Source organism: Contarinia nasturtii, unplaced genomic scaffold (genome assembly GCF_009176525.2).
Source record: "Contarinia nasturtii isolate CC-2019 unplaced genomic scaffold, AAFC_CNas_1.1 Cnas_scaffold_220, whole genome shotgun sequence".
Classification (NCBI taxonomy): Eukaryota; Metazoa; Arthropoda; class Insecta; order Diptera; family Cecidomyiidae; genus Contarinia; species Contarinia nasturtii.
The window spans coordinates 1,884,266-1,905,875 of NW_022197577.1; the positions used below are offsets into that span (position 1 = coordinate 1,884,266).

The following is a 21,610-nucleotide window of genomic DNA, read 5'->3' on the forward strand; positions in this document are numbered from 1 at the left end:
TATTGTCTATGCCTGAATCGAATCATAGGTAGCATGCGAATACAGGAATAAGCAACAGCCGACATACACTTACACATCATAAACTCTCTCTCTATCGCACACATGCACATACATACACGCATATGGATCTCGTTGCATCGTACATTATGCTTTATTGTGTCGATTCGTTGTTTACACCATTCGAAAACAAACGCATTTTCAGTCGGGCAATCACACGCGACCAGCTCAGACGTATTGGAATATCGCCTGTTTTTTTTTTTTCCAAGAAGCAACAAAAAATGTTACATCGCTCTTATCGGACGAACTAACGATAGATAGTGACGACTGTGAAACAAAATCATTTTCGTTAATTTTGTTTTGTTTTTCTTACTGATTATTAGTGAGTTTATACAGTGAGTTAATTATTTTTCAAAATTGTGTGAACTGAACTGGCTTGTGTGAAATAATAAATAATTGAATCGTGTGCAAAACTGAACTTGATGAGTGTATAATTTGAAGAATTGTTTTGCTCAAATTAATTTGTGATTCGTGCGGAAAACATTATATTATTGGTGGTGTTAATTATCAAGGTAAATAAATTCATCCAATTAAAAACATCTATTGAGTTAAAGGAGAAGAAACGAAATTTTGGCGCATTTTTTGTAGTGGATTCTCAATTCTAAACAGTTTTTCTCTCAAAATGTTGAAATTTCGATGAAACTATATTTTTAACATTTTTTCATACCGTCCACCGTGATATATTAATCTCATAATCAAACGAGTACATAAGTCTTTTTTAAATTCGTGATTTATGGTCGTCGTTTAATTTACGACCGAAAAAAATTGAATGCGAATCGAAAATGCGTGAATTGGTAATTCTGACGCTCTACTGGTTTTAAATGGCTAAAAATAGCGCTGTGGTTGATGATTGAATCCCATTTATTTTCAGTTCCCACAAAAATGTTCGTAATGACGTCTTTCCTCATGACAAAACACCGGTTTTAACTCTAAAAACAATTGATTCTCCCCCGATTTAAACATCGATGATAACCACGAACTACTGCGTAAAGAACTGTCTCATGCATTTTTCACTGTCATACGAATAAACCGTATCATAGTAACGTCATAATAAAAAACAAAAACAAAGACCAAATTGAATCACTGAGAAAATCGCTGATTATGAGCGTCACACACCGGATATGAGCGGGAATGCATTGAACATGGCACGCGCAACCTATACAACTGTTAAATTAGAAATAATGCATATCCGGAATCGACGCACATTTAAAATTCAACAAAAATCGTTCCGCATGTCGATCGGGATACGTGGTATTGTCGCCGTCTGATTCAATCCAATGGCATATTTGCAAGTTGATTCATTTTTAGCTCAGACACTCTCACTCTTTCTCCTCGTTTACCGAAAATGAGTTTCGTTCTGTGTGAATGCATTCCAGAAACTGTGATCATAGAGCACGGCGCTTCATGCATACAAAAAAAGTAAACAAAAAAAAATGCAATGCCCTCGTTCGAACATAAGAGGTGCACGTTTTATTAAACGAACATATGCGTAGAGGAAAAACTACATACAAATTATGTATATATATAATCGTAGTGCATGTTTTGAACGACACATGGATCGTAAGAAAAACATGGAATGTAGAGCATAAAAAAGCAGCGATAAAAAAATATGAGGGTAACGTGTTAAATGCAAATGCGTTGATGAAAAAACCAGCAATTTTTGTGCGTGCACAAACTGTCAGAACGACGACAATAGAATCAATTACAAACGATCAATGTGCACTTCAAATTCCATATCATATTCGTTCTTTCGTGATTCATTCGGTTGTGTTATTGCAGCCGTTCGCCCGTCGAAAGATGTACAAATTGTTGTTTTTCCGTTTTTCGATATATTCTATTCGAATCGAAGAAAATATTCGAGACAAGAAATAGATGTCTTTGTACGCGTGTGCAGTTGTGCACACGTTACACGTCTTCGTACTCTCTAATGCAAATGCATTTCACACTCTCGCAACCCAAATGATAAAATACGAAGCGTGATTAAATGAGGGTACAATGTGTTATTGAAGTTATGATGTGTCTATGCATTCAAACGATCATATTTCTTTGAGAAAAATACAAAAATTGTCGCCTTTTCAATACTCAGAAATTGAATGAATGTTGTTGAAAAAAGTGTATTATTAATGCATTAGACTAAGAGTCGTTGCCTTGAATCAAAGTCACATTCAATGACTGACAGAAGAGAAGAAGAAAAAAATCCTTAAATCTAAGTATAATTTCCTGTCGTAAAGATTTAATGCTCATATCTCTGGAATTAATCACTTCACCGGTACGATTATTACAATAACATCAACAAATGTGTAACCAGGCAAACAATCACCGTCAAGTGGTGTGTATTCACTGCGTCAATACTACTTAAAATGACTAATTGCAAAGATCATTTCCACGAACCAAAAAAATACTTCCAAATCGCTTAGTAATGATTTCATTTCTCATTCAATCCGGGGTTCAGGTGACTGTTTTTTATTGTGTATGCTTAACTCACACATTCGTCGGTCGGTTGTATTTTGCAAAAACTTGTTTACATAGCATGTTTATTGGTTGAATCATCACCATTCCGCACAAGCTACTGTCGCACAAATTAGTCGTACACAAATCAAATTCACATATATATTCTCACGAAGACGTGTAACAATATCACACGGTCGTCTATTTTGTGAATACGTGAATACCAATTAATATGCATATTAACCAAAGATACTACGGTTATTAATGAATTTCATTTTTTTTGCATAGTAATGACCTTTCTTCAATACCAATTCAATTTGTATCCATAACTGTACATTTTTCGCATTTTTTCTCCAATATTCGAAGCATTTTTGTATATTATTCGGTCGGATTTTGAGTATCGCCCTTCGATAGTCGACCGGTTGGGCGAACACTGGTGTGTAATACACATTAATAAAATGGCCAGAATGGTGTGCAAACAAAAGCTATTTTTGAAATCGATATTTTATTGAATCGGAACTGATAAGAGAGTCTTATTGAGTTCAAATGTAAACAATGACTGCAATTTATTTTATCGCCATATCGAAGTGAAAACGGGTCACCAACATTCGCCATGACAATAAACACCAATATCGATTTGTTCTATTTAAAAACCGATAAGCATCCAATAATTTTTGTGTTGAACATTTCCACATTTATTTCAAAAGTTTCAGTGAGTTCATTTCCATCGACAGAAATACATGTTCATAGCAGCTTGGGTGAACCTAATTAAAAACATACATTTTTGTAAAACGATCCGATTTCGGTGCAGTACATAAGAATAGAAAAATGCCAACACAATGAGACTAGCTTTAATTGCGGAGAATTCTCTGAAACTGCCAACACACATATTTTAAAAGTAAAAGTATTTAATGTTGCGTTAAAAATCCATAAATTCTCGGTTCACAAGGAACAACTTACAAGGAATTTGTGCATGTGTGTGTGTGTTTGGTCTTTGTTTTCTCTTATTGTTTGTTTCTTTTGGTGCATTTTAATTTCCATAAAAAGAAATTGTACGGAAACCATAAAATGTTTCAACAAATCTAATATTTGAATATGTGCACGTGTGCAATAAAATGTATGAAAACAAAAGCGCGCTTGAAATCTATGTTAAATGTTGAAACATTGGATTGCCCAATCTAAAATCGTCGAAATGACTAATCACACTTGAGAGTTGTGTGTCATTAAACGAAACTCTATTTATTTATTTTCTTTTTGTTTTGTTTGTTTCATTTAGATAAAGCGTAATTACGATGAATTTTCAACGATCGTATAGCCGTGTTTGGTGGGCTAATGATAACAGTACGAATCAAGTAACTGAATCAAAATTGCCGCATCAAATTTACTATTATGGACCACAATCATTGGGTCAATTAAGTAATATTGCTGAGGAAACATCGTTCCAAATAACATCGAATATACGACGCAGTGTTCGAAGTCATGATTCCGGATTTAACGATAGCGATCATTCGCCAAATTCAACAAGTGACTCTAGTCAAATATCCGCTCACAATAGTCCAATCGATAACGATGACAATGGCAATTTTGAATCGCCCAATCGAAAAAATGTAAGTGGATCATTGGATCGATCACCGTCGATTGCAAATGAAAGTGTTAAAACACCGCCAACCGTTATTCGTCGCAAGATTAGCACAATTTTTTCGCCAACAGTACGACGTATATCATTCAGTGCACCAAGTACACCAGATGCATTCGAACCACCCAAGTTGAATAGTTCATTCAGGTCGCTCGATTCATTTTCATCGACGAAAAAATCGAAAGAAAATCATGAACGTTTGAATAGCAGTTTAAATTCATGTTTGAACAATAGTCGAGCGAAGAGCTGCAGTTTACGTCGTGGAAAAACCATTTCACCGAGCAATAATTCCAGCTACAGACGACGAGCCAATCGACGTCGTCTATTGGATTGTGTTTCACAAGTGTCTGGTTCAACGGGCGATGTTTACACACTGGCCTCGGACTCGTCATACGAAAAGGGAATCAAAGAACAACCGGATGAATACCATCATTACGAAACTGTCAGTGAAGTAACGAGCAACACATCACGTGCCAATTTAGAAAATACTACAGACGAATATAATAATGAAACGGTGACTTTTGGAACGGGCGATGAGAATGTGACACCGAAAAAAGACATCGATAGCAGCATTCAAGTGCTACATCGAGAGAAACTTCCGTTGCCAACCTATGATGAACTCTATCCGCCGAATGGTTGTTCGACGCCAATGTTAAAACCGAAGAAAAATGCATCGATTGCAGTCGATCATAGGGAATCATCCATCATCGCCATGCATGCAGCTAGTCAACAAGTGCAACAAAACGATCATGATTTCTACGATTCGGATTACAATTTATCACTGGCACCGACCATGAATTGGGAAAGTTGTACGTACGTTGAATACACAAATCCCGCACTAAACGGACACGCATGTTCGGCACAATTTTGGCTTGACGAACAACGGACAATGTATTGTCATGAAATCATGTCAACATTACAAACAAAATCAATTTTATACGAAGCGGCACGTTCTTTAAAATTGAATCCAGCCATTGCTGCAAAGTTAATTCATCAAATTCAATTGAAGGGCATTGCAGTTGAAACGAAATTTGATGAAATCGATCGGATATTTGAATCGCATGCAAAATTAGTGAAACGACTACAACGCCGTTCCACATTGATAGCTGGCATTGACGATAATGAATGCATTGAAATTGCCGATAATGAATTCAAGGAGAAAATATCCATTTTGATGAAAACACTTACCGAAAATGTTTGCCATTTTATGAGTCGATTGAATTCGAAAATAATTTTCCAAAAAGTCGATTGGTGCCAGGAAAATGATGGCGGCAAAGATTTAAAACACTTTGAACGAAATGTACGAAATGTAATTGATTTGTGCCAAGATTTGCGCGTTGCATGCGAAACAAAAATCGATGATATCGAAACGAATGTGTTGCTTAAGGACTTTTATACACTAAAACAAAGCGTATTGAAAGCAATACGAAAGGTATTTCGGCGCTTGATGAATATTATTGTGGGACGAATCGAAGAAAATCCAAATGAAATGCTATTACGAGCAAATATAAATGTGATTGCAACATTACCCATGGAAAGTGTGTACAATTCAACGGAGAGATTTTCATCGTTGAACGACGCCTTTATTACAAGTGGTGTGCTTCGTGTTTTACTCATGATTTGTTTGGATGCTGACAAAATATCGATACGAGCGATGGCATTGCGGGCACTAACGACAATTTGCTCATCGGCCGAAATGATACGACAGTTCATTGAAATTGGCGGTCTAGATGTGGTTACCGACATTTTAACCGATGACAAACGCAACGATGTCAAGTATGAGCCAGAACTACGTGAAGCCGTCTCGGTCCTAACACAAGTGACAGCGCCTTGGCATCATGGTGACAGTGGCAATATCGATGATCTGCTCAAATTATCGATTGATAATTTAGTGACACGATTGTCGGTGCTTATCGAATCTACTGATTGCCTACAAACACTCATGCTATCTGCTGCTTGTCTCAATAATCTTTCACATAAATCGTCGCTCGCATTTTATTCGCTCATGGATAATCGAAGCGTACATCATTTGATTCAGGCATGTGATAGATATCAGCAACGACGCTACGATTTTATGAGCTCAGCTATTTTCCTATATGTAAGTGTCATTCACTCTTTCTTGTACTTCTTGGATTTTATACGAGCCGCAATTCTTCACACATTCCGACAATGTGTTTTTTTCACGTTCGCGTTTAAAGAATGTCAATATCCAATTTGTTCACTTACTTTCATTTGTCCTTTTTTTTCATGAAAAATTTTCTCGCTTTTTTTCTTCGAATTTTTTTTTGTACATTTACACAACGACATTTAACATGTTCAACACATTATCACTTGCGTTTTTACTAATAATTTTTTTTTCTCTCCCTCCACGTTTTAATAGGAACAAATCACAAGTATGCTGTTTTCAATGGCGGGAAATAAGAAATGCCATCAACATCTCGCGCATAAAGAAATCATTTACTTTATGTCATTTATATTCCAAACACAGTTTCATATAAAGTATGCTCGCACTTCGGAAAAAATGGCGCTACGAAAGACGATTAAAAATATTCTACATATTTTTGCTCGTCTCATTCACCATTCGGCTGTCGGACAAGAGATACTCGAACAAAATGCCATACCAATATTTTCACGTGTCGAACAAAATCTTCGTGTGGACGATGTATACGCCAAAGATCTACAGTACATAAATAAGAAATTGAATAAATCACACGATGCATCAGACCCTCAAATTTCCACCCGGACACAGCATCGTCTCAGCGTATGCAATATGACTGGTTCATCGTTGCTCGAAAGTTACGTTTAATGGTGAAACTCTACGAAACATTTAATTATTTCAAATGATTCATTTCAAATGACAGACGAAGAATTTATAACGGAAATTGCGTCTATTTATTAATTGCCGTTGAAAAATGCCCGTATATTTTATAAATATAATTTAGATAAACAAAGTAGAAGAAGAAGAAACTATGCGCGCACGCTCGCCGCGCTTTTATTAAATATACTTGCCACATCGATTTTTATTGATAGGATCATTTTATCGACGAGATGAGAAAAGTGAGAGAGGGAGAGGGAGAGAGAGATATAGAAATATTTGTTAGTTGTAAAAAATGAAAACAGTGCCATCACATCATTTCTTTTATTCTCCCCAGTTTATATATTATATATATTTATTATGTGTATCATCATTTAATAGAGTTTAGTCAGGAAATGCCGTCTTTTTAATTAAGATTCTGCTATTGGTTTTTTATTTGGATAGAAATTTACTGTAAATATATGAGAAAATTATATTTATAAATACCGAAATACAAAATTATATGCTTTAAATGTAAGAGTTTTTATTTTCTTCGCATGGATGTCAAGGTTATTAAAATGCATTCAATTCGGTGTGAGATACTTGGTTTGGCCTGATTTTCTTTCCTTCATTCAATGTTATCTTGATGGGAAAAATGTATTCAATGCCGTTTTTTTAAATTTCAACTACAAGATGACGAAGAATTGACGACAAATAAAATAAAAAAGACGAAGAACCTGAAAGAGCAACGACTTTCTATAGTTTTTGAAAGGAGCATATCTGCATCGGCATCTTGAATAAATGGTAAGTACGTTAAAAGGATTTTTTACATTGGATCCCCTCGTAATATGCTTCACATAATATGATTTATCCATTTGGTGGCTTTATTACCTACTCTGAAGACGAACAAAATCGCTCAACATATCAAAGCATTCGTTACAATCGGCTACAATTTTTCAACATTACCAACGAACCGTTCTGAAAATAGAAAGAAAAACGGCTGAATTCAAAACACACAGTCGCGTCGCATCTTAACTACCCTTCTTGAATTCAGTGTGGTATATACGTATGTTTGTGTTTGTGTGCTGAGAGCATATGTGCAAAGGTCTATGCCTTGTATATCCATCTGTGTGTATGGTATGCTGTGCACACAACAAGCAGAGGGTTCGTTAAGTGAACACGAATAGGAATGTATAGCAAACACCAAATTAATATCGTTTTCGATGATTCGCCGTGTTAATTCTACTTCTTCTTCGTTTTGCCACCAAAACATCTGCCGGTACGTTACGATGCTTCATTTAAAAACTGCATATGGGTGATATACGAGCAAATATGCGCTTATGGTAATTCAATTCAGTCTCTTCATACATATATATTCCATATGTGTCATTTCTCTAGACAAACGAAAGACGTTAACATTCTCGTCATGCAACTAGTATTTTTTTTTTGGAACAACATAGGCCCTTTAAATTAACAGAATAGACTTTTTTTCATTCTCGACATACTTGTACAAAGAAGAATGACATTTATTGTATTTTTGGTATTTGAAGTCAATTCAACGGGCAACGAAAAAACAATATGAAAAGCGTTTTAAATTAAATTGTTCCCATTTTTTCATTCCATTTCTTTGTGAGTGTCGTTGGTATAAAAAGTTTCTTCAAAATCTCAAGAAAATTGAGTTAAGACATAAGATGAATGATTTCCATCAAAAAGAAAGTGGTTCGATGAATTAAAATTCTTCGTTCATATTGTTCTTAATAGAATTCTCATTTTCGTCTAATGAAATGCACTCTATGGGGAATAGCAACAAGAGAGTGATTTCAAGCAATTAAAAATGTGTATCTTCTGGACTAATTTTAGATGTGCAATATACATTCCACCATCCAATTATGTAATAAGGTTGTGTAAGGAATCTTATTTATTGATGTAGATAGACTGAAGGCATTTGGTCTTGCAGTGAAAATCTGTGAAGCTCGAAGTTCATTGGCATTCTGATTGACCGAAACGATTTTCCACACATTTGCATCATCGCATCTGTTTAAATTTCGTCGAAATAAACGGTAAATCCATTCAAAACTGAAATGATCTCAATGAATTATGTGTTGTGTGTTCGTTTCTGAGTGGTGTGTAAACAAAATCGAGACTGCCAAAGAGACACACGTGCCAAACACAAAATATTTTTAGCATTTGTTCCATTCATTAGTGCAACAAGGCATACGCGGGTGCAGCAGATGTCTGCTCATATCCGAATCTCAACCATTCAAATAGACTCAATTACAATTTTTATTCGAAAAAAAAACGGTATTTTATTTCATTTGAAAACAAAAATAAAATGATTTTATTAAACCAAATATTAAAAGTGGCATTACCGAAATTTAACATATGAATTTTAAGCAAACAAGCACGTATGTTCTACATACGGAATCTTTGTATCAGAAGATGTTCTTGCCATGTTCCATGGTGAATATTTTGCTTGGCTTAATTTAAATTTTGGAGGAATCTTTGCTGCATAAGATGTTCTTGGCACCAATTGAAAGCGTTGTCAAACATCATTTTCCATGGTGAATATTTTGCTTGGCTGAATTCAAATGTTGGCGAAACATATGGCCATTGGAACATTTGTGTACAACGTTCTGGATGAGGCATCATTGCCAAATGTCTTCCATCGGATGAACAGAGAGCTGCAATGCCCTGAACACTACCTAAGAGGAGAATCACAAAAGAAAAGAATCGAATTAATTTAAAATAATCGGAAACATATAATGAAAAAATTGCAAAGCAATAACCACAACAACATTAATGTTTAGCAATTGCTTTAATTTGAGATTTGGTAGTTGTAATCGTTGATTTCTGTGAAAGAGAAAAAAAAAAACAAAATTCTCACTATAGAATAGTACTCCCTACCGTCTTTTGAATAAGTTTGTCGTTGCAAGTAGCCGATATCGAACTGCGAATGCGTTAGCTACTATGCAAAATATGACAATCACCATTTGATGTTGTTACTGCTGTTGTATGTCATGTTGTCGCTGTGACGATGCTCCGATGCTGTTGTGTGTACGTACAACATATCCTACTACCAAATCTCAAATATTTGTCAGCAATCTATTATTTGCTGTTGCGAATTTTGTGTCTTTCATATATGTGTGTGTGTTTGTGGTCAAACTATATAGTTCCTTACATTCTAATGGTTTCCCAATCATCTATCACTCACTCACTCATCCACACACACTCTTTTTTTATTTCACATAGATTCAATTTCCATCATCGTTATTTGACAATATATTACAATTAATGTATGAATGTGAATGACGATAATCGAAACTAATCGTAAAAAAATCAACAACTACCATTCGGATTCATTGGATATGTTTCGGTTGGCCGTCCATTATCGTCGACATAACGGATTGGAGCGAGGTCTCCTGCGAGTATTTCGTTGAAAACGTTATCTGTTCGGAATGAAAATCGCCCTTCATGATGTGCAATCCAACAGCCAAGTACCATACCTAAAAGGAGAATCACAAAAGAAAAGAATCGAATTAATTTATATTAATCGTAAAACAATCAATAATTAATAAGCAACTTTTAAGTGATTTGCCCCTAGACCATACCATTCATATTCTTCAACATAACTGGTTCATGCATGAACTGAATTTTCAGTGTTGACCATCGGCATTCAAAACGTTCGGATTTATTTTCAAGCAGCGCAATATCGGGCACAGCATTGACATCATTGGCATTCGGTTCGGTTACGCCAACCCAACCCAATAAACTCATCAACTGGCAACCGTTACACACACCCAACGAGAATGTGTCCGAACGTTTTTTGAAATGTAAAAATTGACGACGAAGCGATTCATTGTGAATGATTGTTGCTGCCCATCCTTTAGCAGATCCATTGGTGTCTGCGTAGCTGAAACCTCCCGGAAATAGAACACCGCGATAACGATCCAGTGTCACTTTTCCTTGGAGCAAATCATTCATTACAACATCGTGCACGGTGAAGTTTGATTGTATTAATGATGCAATCATTTCACGATCACCATTGGTACCTTCTTCACGAATTACAGCCACCAAAATATTTTCGTCGGTTGGTTGTGCCAACAATGTTGCATATTGATCCGGATTAACGTTGCATGTGTATTGTGGCCCAGTACGATAGTCATACGTAGCATATTCTTGACCTATGCAAGCAACGTTTGCTTGTAGCTTTTCCAATTCGAAACTGGTGCGTTCCCATTGTTTGAAGTAAGTGAGTGTTTTTCCTTCAAGCAATACACTCTTTTCGTATTTAATTAGCACCTCGGAATGAATACCATTTCCAGTCGACTGACCAATGTGATAAACTGGAACACCTTCTTTTTGGAATGTTTGCAAAACGGTATTGAGATTTCCTGGCGATACTTCCAGCAACCATCCTGTCTCTTCGGCAAATAGAGCGACCACGGGTGCATTTGTTTCAGTTAAATTATTTGTCAAAAAGTTTTTGGTACCAATTTTGCGAATGGCATCGGTTAGGTCAACTTGGAATCCACACAAACCACCAAATGCCATCTCAAGTAGTGCCACAATCAAACCACCATCACTTATATCGTGACCGGCAAGTAATTGTCCTTGTGCCAGAAGTGATTGAGTGGCGTTGAAGGCTTTCTTGAGAATTTGTGGCTGAGAAATGTCGGGAGTGTCGTTTCCTTCTTGAGCATAGGCTTGAGCAAGTGCCGAACCACCTAAGCGGAATCGATTTTCAATGTTCACCCAAACAATTTCACCGTTTCGGAAAAGAGCCGGCGATTTGAAATCTGGGGTCACTTTAACACGGACATCTTTACAGGGTGCGTAGGCTGAAATCACCAATGTACCCGGCGATTTAATGGTGTCACCTGTGTTGTGAAAAGTGGAAAAACGATAAAAATTAGAGTGACATGAAATAGCACAGTTGTCGATTCAAAGTACCTTTAATTCTAGCAGCCATCGAAAGTGAATCTTTGCCACCGTCCACCGCAATATTCAATTCCGACATGATGTTACACATTGCTTGACATGCTTCATACATTTTGGCACCTTCTCCCGGTAATTTGGCTGCCCACATCCAATTGCCAGAGCATTTAACATCGGCCAACTCACTCACTTTGACAAAAGCCAAGTTTGAAATGGCTTCAGCCACAGACATGCGTGCATTAGCTTTGGCCGATATGACACCTTTCGTTGGTTGCATACCGATTGATGTGGCAATCCCCTCATATGTGAAATGCGAAACAGTGGTACATGCAAAGTCGGCCAACGGTGTATGTAAGGGCCCGATGCACTGTTGTTGTGCAATTAAACCAGTGACACATCGGTCAACTTTATTCGTTAAAAATCGTTTGCTACCAACGCCAACCAAACTAAGAACGCGTTTCAGTGGTTCGCTCACGTCCGTTTTGTCCAAGAAATCAAGCTCAAGTGGCACCAACACTTTTTGTTCAGTTGTCAAATTGTATTCTTTACGTGGCATTTCACCTAAAATATCCTTGAGATGCATATCAAATGGAACGGTTGTTTTGGCTGTGCGTTGACGTTTTTCGACTGTTTCATTCAGGTATTTCTCGAATTTGGCTTCAGATTCAATCAATGTTACGTAACCGTCGCCAGTCACAACTCCAACAAACGAAATCGGACAACGTTCGCGAGCGCATATTGCTTCGAGCAATGGTCTGTCTTCGGGTTTGCACAAAATTGCATCGTTTTCTTGATACTCCGCTCCCCATAGTTCGAGAACATTTATAGTTGGATCACCCAATTGGAATTCTTTTGTGAAAATAACAGCACCTGCATAGCCGGGCTCGACCAATTCTTTTAATACATTTCCATTACCACCAGCGCCTAACAAAAAAAATATAAGTAACAAAAATTAGTTGTCATAATTTTTAAAATACAAAATTACTTCCATACCTTGGTCGTGAATAGCCAAAATCGGATTACGATCGCCCATTTCGATACAAGCGCGAACAACACGATTCAATTTATTTTCCATTTCAGCATCGCCACGTTGAACTGCATTGAAATCCAATTCGGCACTATTGTCACCCTGTACTTCAACCGAACTTGCAGCTCCACCGCCAACACCAATACGATAAACGGGACCACCGATTTTCGCCATCAAATTTCCACGAGATGGATCAAGTTTTTGACGATGGGATGCGTCCATAGTACCAAGACCACCGCTGAACATAATTGGTTTGACGTATTCTTCACGTTGTTTTGTCGCTTTGCTTGTAACACCATAAGTCATTGCAAAACCACAAATCACCGGCTCACCGAATTTGTTGCCATAATCAGACGCTCCGTTTGATGCTTCGATCAAAATCTGAAGAGTGGAATACAAAAAATGAGACAATTATTCATGAAAATTGTCTATTTTGACCGAACCAAAAAAAATTTTTACCTTCAACGGTGCTGCAAAAGACGGTGGATATTCGTCGGTCTTTGATTCATATGGCATATCATAATCTGGAATGTTCAAATTACCAACACAATAGCCAGCCGTACCCGCAATGGCTAAACCGCCTCTTCCCACACCCTGAACATCTCGCAATCGGCCACCCGTTCCGGTGGTGGCTCCCGAAAATGGTGCAACCGCCGTTGGCATGTTATGTGTTTCAGCCGTAAAAATCAAATCTGATTTAACATCTACAATGTTCATTTCATTGGCATCAAACGATCCATTTGTCGTTGTAAACACTGGTCGAATGGTTTTATGTGTGAATCCCTTGATGGCACTACTGTTATCGCTGAATTTTATGGTATTATTTTGATTGGTGTTCTTTTGAGTTTCGATAATAAGATGAATCAATGATTTTTCATGTTCCACACCGTCAATGATCATTTTTCCTTTGAAGAACCAATGACGTGAATGTTCACTGTTACTCTGTGCCAAATCGAACAATTCAACACTAGTCGGATCACGGCCCAATACATTTTTAAATAAATTCAAATAATACTCCAAATCCCATTTGTCGAATGCCAAACCCAATTCATTGTTAACCTTTTCGAGGGCAGTGCGACCTTCAGACAGAACCGGCACCAAATACCAGTCATCAGACTTTGTCTTCTTCGGCAATTGCTCGTCGAAACTTTTAATCGGTAAATTTTCAGCAGTGTATCGGCATTGTGTCATACGATCACCCAGAATATCAACCATTTCATTCTAATTATTTACAAATAAAACGCTTTTAGTTTGAAAGGCCTTTCTTTTCCCGTTTGACAGTTACTTACAATTTCAGTTTTTGTTGGCACACTATTCGCTGACACATAGTATCGAATTGATTTTTCCAATCGTTTCACTTCATGTAGTCCAGCATTTTGGCAGATACTGACACTGTTTGTCGAATCAGCCGTGGAAAAATTGAATCTATGTGGCAGATAATAATTCATTTTTAGGTTTGAACGAGATAATAATATAAAACTTATGTAATGGAATATTTTTTTCCTGTTGTGATTTAAATAGCTGATGGTGATTTTAGTTGTTTTTTTCTCCTCTCGTTGTTTATCAGTGGTGTGTTATGAATGTATTAAGTTATTATCAATATACGAACCTTGGACCGATTTCAATAATGAATTCCTTGCCATTGGCAACAGATGAATCCCATGCCGATTTACGGGACAAAAGATCCACTTGTTGCGGTTCCTTTAAAATCCATTGCAAAACTGCTACTTTATCGTCGCCAAATTCACTCTTTGACACATCCACTTCAACGTGGTAGCAAAGTTCCGTTTTTAGTGAGGTTATTGTTGCATTGATCTGTGCATGTGAACGCATTTGAAAACAAAGAAATTATTATTAGAGGAAAATATCAAAAAATGACAATTTTGAACATTTTCAAAAAAAAAAATCATCAGAGGTTGGAAAATAAAACAAAAGTCCCTCTTACCTTTTTCAACTCATTCAAAACCAGATTTATTTTGGATGAATGGAATGCATCCTTAGAATAGAATCGCAAAACAGCCATTTTCAAAATAAGTCTCTTCAAATTGTTCCTCACACGTTTACCGTCGACTGTATAGTATCAACTAAAATATAAATTGAATCAGACGTTTGCTCGCGATATTTAATTAATTGTCTTAACATTAAATTTTAGTTTTTGAGAATGTGAATTAATATGTTCTCTTTGTGCGAAAAAACTCACGTTTTGTTAATTAAATGGAAAAATTACAACTGATTTATAATGAATAGTTGTATGTGGTCCTAGTGAGATGATAATTTAATTGTAACGTAAATAGATAAGAAGAGCTGATATGGACAGGTCACCGGGGCTATCAATCAAAGATTCAAAACACACAAATAAAGTTTTGAGGAACATATTGTTGTTATGGGTTTGCGACATTACGTCAAAATCACCAAGAGGTCGGAAAAGAATCCATACCAATAATCATGCGATAAGATGCATACCATTTACATATGATGTTTATTATTTATGTTATTATTCAATGACGAAGTATTCACTAAATATGACCTATAACTGATAACCGTAAATAGAACACTGTCGACATTCAACAACAACTTGAACCAACATCCCATAACTATCGAAATACAACACGCCAGTTATAACGATGCACATGCACACAAAGTTGGAGAACTGGGGTTGAAAATAATTTTTTGTTCAAGAAATACCAAACACCGGCTAAATTCGATATCATTCAGACTTGACATTATGTACACTTTCCCCACCGACCAACGACCGACCGAAATATCAATCGTTCGTCCAAAATTATCAGCTAACAATTAATGGAAAAATCAACTAACGATAAAACGGGAATAAATATTTTTAAAAAATTAACCTTTTTAACCACTTGTCGATTTTCTTGTCGCACACTGTTCCTTAATGGTTTATTTTGACTGCTATTCGCGTGCTGTATTTTATTTAAATTGCTTGTTAACTGACAGCGAGACCAAACTAGCATGAAGCACGTTTCAATGTCTCATACACTGATTTATTGCTCTCCATAACATATATTGTTTACATAAGTCGGTATTCGTCGATCTTGTGTCAACGATCATAATGGGCACCGATTTCATATGTATTTGCATATATACATCGGCGATATTTGGTCAAAACTTATTTACACATGCACAGTCAGCATTTTGAACAAAAAACCAATCACAATCATTATCACAGTAGAATCGATGAATTCATCTGACGACTCTAACGCCGCTCTAACGCCGAATCGAGAGATGAACAGTTTTTTTTAATAAAAACAGCAAAAAGTGTTGTTATAATTAATCCAAAAAAAATTGTTGTTTAATGAAAAAAATCATAATTAATTCTGTGTAAATAATACATTTGATGCGCCCTCTCTCGAAAATGGTCAGAAGTGACGTCGTACTAGAAGCATTCAAACAAACATGTGTTGGTTCAATTTTGCACGTACATATACTTAAAACGCCGCTCAAACTAAAACCGAACCGCATACATTCATGCTTGGGCCGTTGGATGCGAATGCTTGTGTCTCTGTGTGCATGTATACATACACGAATAGGAAACAACATACAGCGGAAAAAAGAAACGAAATAAAAAAAAACAACAAAACACGGCAAGCGGCAGGCATCAAATCCATACATACAAATTCATTTCTATTGTGTAGTGCCAAGCTGAAGTTCATACACCGCCGAGAGTGAAGAGAAGACAAAAAAACGAAACCAAGGAACACCGAGATAAAACAAGGTAAGTCTGCACAAATTTGTTTATTAATTGCAACGTTTCGTAAATAATAAGCATGTGATGCATCTAAACATCGTTTATAGACGCTTGTAATCATTCATATTAAATAATGCAAAACAAATAAACAAAAAAAATACAAATAACAAACCGAAATCGAAGCGAGTGGAAAAAAAGAAGTTTTTTGTATGACGCCGATTCTTCTTTTCTCTCTTTCTTGCGTTCGCATTCAGTTCGTTGCGAAACTGTATATGCATGAGTGGTGTGTGAGAGTAAATGTACGGACATGAAAATGCTCGAGTGAAATTTAAGTAGCAAAAAATAATAATAGAAGAGTTCAACTTTCGTTTGGCTTCAATGCATCCAAAATCCGTTTTGCACAACTTCAATGCACAAAATAAATGTCAAGCGACAAAATCAAATCGAATCGGTCGGGTCGTTAGATTCGGTACCCACACATAATTCATACCGAATTGACATAGAGAATGATTTGCAAAGTGCGTTGTTATAGTTTTCGATAGAATTTGTATTTTTTTTCTTCTATCCTTCGGCTTTGCTCTTACGATGTGAGCCAAAATCAAAATGACTGAAAATTTGTGTATATGCATTTTTTTAAGGTTAAAGTCTGTGTGAGAAAATGTTTGATTGAATTTTTGGATAAAAAAATCGCTATCTCATTATTTTCCGATTTGAAATGAATTGATTGCAAATCGTCAAAAGACCATCGTCATTCATCAGTCTTCTTAAGACCGAAATTAATTCGAACCCGAAAACAATGAAGCTTCACAATTGAAGAATTTGTTGCCAATTCAGTGAAAACTTGTGAGTGTCTCTCGTTTCTTCACATTCACCGCATATGGACGAACGGAAGAGTGAACAGTACAACCGGTGCCGTGATGAAGTGACGCACACACATACTACCGAACCGAAAAATTCATCGAATGTGACTCGTCTTCGTTGTACGTTGCGCGCTTATATTCTTTCGTCAATCTATATGTGTACGCTGTATATCTTTTTCATCGTTCTGTTATTTTTTATTCACTCTTCTGCTACTGCTGCAACTGCTGCTATTCCATGAGAGATTTTCTCTTTCACTTCGTTTTTTTCTCTTGATTGTCTTTTTTTCTCGCTCTTGATTGCCGATTTGAGACAATTTTAAGGAAGTAATTGTAAAAATAATAAAAAAAAATTGCTGTTTCGTTTAGATGTCAAGCAAACGTAAATCAGATGCCAAAGCACCAGCTAGTAAACGCGGTCGCAAGAAGAAGGTCGATGACGATTTCGATTCGGACAGCGACAGCAGTGCCAATGGTCGTGATAGTTTGGACTCATCGAAAAAGGAAAGCGTTGAAGTTCTGATCGAAAGTACAGAAGATACAAAACTGCCAGAAGAACTATTGAAAACATTCGATCGTGAACCAGGCAAATTGATGGTGGCTGGTATGGTTACGTGGGAATTGACAGGAAGACGAGATCCAAAGGGAAAAGTTACAACCATCCGTCCCAATCTTTATGTTTTCCATCGTTTTACGGATGAAATGGTAAGCCACCACTTCTTTTCCTTTGGGCATATTTTTTTTTTTTGATATGGCGAACAACAACCAATCTTTGTTCTTTTTTTTGTGTTCGATGCAATAGTATCGTTTGATTGTCAGTGGTTGCAGTTCGGCACACAGTATTTTAATCAACATGGATCGTAAAGCGCTCAGCTTAGGTCGTAATCAATTCGGTCAGTTGGGACAGCCTGAATTAAAAACGTATGAGAAACCAACACTGATTCCAGAATTGGAGAACGTAAATATCATTCAGGCGGCTTGCGGTCGCAATCATTCACTCTTTTTGACCGACACAGGTGTTGTATACGCTTGTGGTGATAATAAAAGCGGTCAATGCGGTGTTGGCAACAATACAACTCAAATCATTCAAAAACCAACACGAATCAACTATCGAGGTCCTCCAATTATTAAAGTCAGTTGTGGTGCTGAATTTTCCGCCATTCTTGATATTAAGGGAAATTTGCACACATTTGGTTTGCCAGAGTATGGCCAATTGGGTGAGTTACAAACAAAGCAAAAAAATGCTTTTTTATCAATTTTTTTTTTCAAATATAAAATCAATCATGACATAAATGTTTATTTCAAGGTCACAATACTGATGGCAAATACTTCATCAATTCGAACAAAATGTCATTCCACTTTGAAACGTCACCGAAGCGTGTGGTGCTCTACATTGAGAAATCGAAAGACGGGCACGTCACACCGATTGACGGTGTTCAAATTGTTGACTTTGCATGTGGCAACAATCATACGGTAATTGCAATCTTCATGTTATTTGCATGAACATTTTCCGTTCGCTCTATTAAATAAAAACTGCTGTTTACATAACACATAATTTTTCATATTTATAGGTTGCAATCGATTCAAAGAAACGTGCATACAGTTGGGGATTCGGTGGTTTTGGTCGTTTGGGCCATGCTGGTAAAATTAAACTGGAAGATTTCATTTGATTACGACGAACTCATTGTTTTTTCTTTTATTTCCTATTCAATTTTTTCTATAAAGAACAAAAAGACGAAATGGTGCCTCGCATGATGAAATTCTTCGATTCATCATCGCGTGGTGTGCGCAGCATTTTCTGCGGTGCAACATACAGTTTGGCAATCAATGACATTGGCGTTCTCTATTTGTTTGGCCAAAACAAAAAAACCGGTGAAGCTAACATGTATGTAAAAAATATCGATTTTTTTTATTCAGATAAAACAAAATTTAAAATGTGTAATGATGTTTTTTCAGGTATCCAAAACCGGTTCAAGACTTATCTGGCTGGCATATCACAAGCCTCGGCTGCTCAAACACCTCGATTGTCATATCTGCCGATGATACATTGATCGCTTGGGGTGCATCGCCAACATTTGGAGAGCTTGTAAGTTGAGAACACCAAAATGCTCATCATTTTAATGATGATTTGATTTATTTACAAAATGTTGGATTTTTCAGGGTTTGGGTGATTTACAAAAATCAAGCACCACACCAAAAGAGGTGAGCCGTATGGAAGGCATGAAGATACCACAAGTTACAATGGGATTGGCGCATACAATGTTGCTTGTAAACACCGAAGATGAGGCAACAAACGCCAAATATCTCAAAATGCCGGAGTTCACATTGGACGATTAATTGGCATCTCTATAAATCATTGCACCGAAACACACACACACACACATACATACAAACGAAACAAGAAGAAGAACAACAACAGCTATACAAAATATTTAAACGAACACTTGTTTTTATACAACAGTTAAAAGTAATCGCAACAAATGAAAACTCAATAGACCAATATATTATATATATATAGCATGTTTACGAAAAAGATTTATTTCATTCATCGATTGTGGGTATCAGTTCCATTGCGAGAGATCAAAGACAACAATTCAACGCAGATTTGATAAAAAAGTTGACATAGGTTAGAGTTAACATTTCATACGCTAAATGGTTTTTGAAATTCGTACGACAGTTTTAACGCATTGACACAACATCATGTATGCGTTGCGTTAGTTTTAACGCATCCGTATGAACACTTTAGCGTATGGAATTGTTTACATTTTTACAGAGATTCAACATTCAATTTTAATAGAGCAGAAATGATGTAATTTTTTTTATTGATTCTAATTATTTTTTCTTTACATATTTTGATGGTGATTTGAAATGAACAATTCTTTTTAGTTTAAAATTTGGAAGTAACGCAATCGAATTGAATAAAAGGGAGGTCTAAGCAGAAATGATTCGAAAAAGTATAAAATCGGTGTAAAGTTCAACAAAATCAATCCAATACCAATTTATCAAAGAGAAACACATTCTCCTTACATATTCTCCGAAGAAAGGCAAAAGATGATTTCTTTTACCAAAACCCCAATTTAAATATTAAAGGATGTACATTTGATGAAGATGTTAAACTCGAAATTCAGCGGCTATGTCGCTTTTGAATTATTTTAACAAATTGATTGAAAATTGTATATTTGAAAGACATCAATATTACTTTCTTTAATGATTCACCATTTGAATTTCTCCGGGTATGACTTGTTCATTTACATTCAATTTTCTTGTAAACGAATTCAATTGAGGGGAAAACATTGGTTTGAATAGCGTGTAGAATCCAATAATAACGTTCAAAATTGTCTATTTGTAATATTTTCATAATCAGAATCACCAATTTTCTATTTGATTTTATCTTCTGTTTCGTCAAATAAACACTATACATCTGGATCAAAATTGTTTTCTTTTATTTTGTATTGTAACGTTGTCTTTTCTTTCTTTTTCTAATTTCATCAATATTGGATGGTAATAATCAGATTGAACTGGAAGATTACGACGAAGTTTCTTTCTCTTATTTTCTTTTCCACAAAAAGATATCTATACAAAGAATTTAATTTATCATTCTATTCAGACTATAGAAATTGCAATAAAAATCATATATACTTTCACAATTGAAATCAAATGGTCTTGGCTTATTTTAAATGGATTCATTTTATTTTGTGAACGCAAACAAACATACTTTGGCACAAATAATTTGGCTTCAAATTATACTTACCACAAAACGTTTGTTTAACCAAAAAAAGACTACACAATTTTTTGTTTTACGTCGGGAAAAGTATATAAAAAAACCCGACATTTTATTTAGCTCTCTGTCATCACATTCTTTATAAATTAGCGGTAATAAAAGATGGGTATTTAAACCGGTGAGTGTGTTATTAAGTGTGTTATTCTTATTAAGTGTGTTATTCTTAATATGAAATATGTTTGCAAATGCATGAAAAAATCAAGTAAGCATGCTCAGTGTATCAGATTTTTTTTTCAAAATTACTGCTGGATGTGGTCCAAAATAAGACATCTGGCATCAAAAATCCGAAAAATTGGTGAAGAATCCAAAAATAGGGTCTATTTTGGGATTTGGAAGGTTTTTGACCCATTTTGGTCATTGCCATAA

General features: G+C 36.0%; 3 protein-coding genes across 5 annotated transcripts; 2 read left to right on the plus strand and 1 right to left on the minus strand.

Moving 5' to 3' along the window:
- The first annotated feature begins 215 nt into the window (after positions 1-215).
- Positions 216-7,468, plus strand: LOC116337145. The gene is made up of 3 exons (XM_031761494.1): positions 216-569; positions 3,782-6,239; positions 6,522-7,468. The coding sequence occupies exons 2-3, from the start codon at positions 3,798-3,800 to the stop codon at positions 6,945-6,947; spliced, it is 2,868 nt and encodes a 955-aa protein (XP_031617354.1). The 5' UTR covers positions 216-569; positions 3,782-3,797; the 3' UTR covers positions 6,948-7,468.
- A 1,747-nt stretch (positions 7,469-9,215) lies between these two features.
- On the minus strand, positions 9,216-15,944 carry LOC116336906 (phosphoribosylformylglycinamidine synthase). Of its 2 annotated transcripts, none has more exons than XM_031761110.1 (10): positions 15,750-15,944; positions 14,843-14,981; positions 14,507-14,712; positions 14,187-14,322; positions 13,357-14,118; positions 12,864-13,278; positions 11,886-12,794; positions 10,544-11,812; positions 10,283-10,438; positions 9,216-9,637 (listed from the first exon to the last, which is right to left on the minus strand). In XM_031761110.1, the coding sequence occupies exons 2-10, from the start codon at positions 14,918-14,920 to the stop codon at positions 9,414-9,416; spliced, it is 4,155 nt and encodes a 1,384-aa protein (XP_031616970.1). In that variant the 5' UTR covers positions 14,921-14,981; positions 15,750-15,944; the 3' UTR covers positions 9,216-9,413. The 2 variants fall into 2 exon arrangements, with proteins under 2 accessions (XP_031616970.1, XP_031616971.1); XM_031761111.1 differs by lacking the exon at positions 15,750-15,944 and adding an exon at positions 15,098-15,114.
- Positions 15,945-16,447: 503 nt separating this feature from the next.
- On the plus strand, positions 16,448-20,895 carry LOC116337030 (protein RCC2 homolog). Of its 2 annotated transcripts, XR_004200775.1 has the most exons (9): positions 16,448-16,633; positions 17,833-18,168; positions 18,266-18,680; positions 18,770-18,936; positions 19,035-19,104; positions 19,189-19,348; positions 19,420-19,549; positions 19,624-20,272; positions 20,350-20,895. XR_004200775.1 is itself a non-coding variant. In XM_031761309.1 (8 exons), the coding sequence occupies exons 2-8, from the start codon at positions 17,833-17,835 to the stop codon at positions 19,798-19,800; spliced, it is 1,455 nt and encodes a 484-aa protein (XP_031617169.1). In that variant the 5' UTR covers positions 16,448-16,633; the 3' UTR covers positions 19,801-20,895. The 2 variants fall into 2 exon arrangements, 1 of the variants encoding a protein (XP_031617169.1); XM_031761309.1 differs by having other exon boundaries at positions 19,624-20,895.
- The last annotated feature ends 715 nt before the right edge of the window (positions 20,896-21,610 follow it).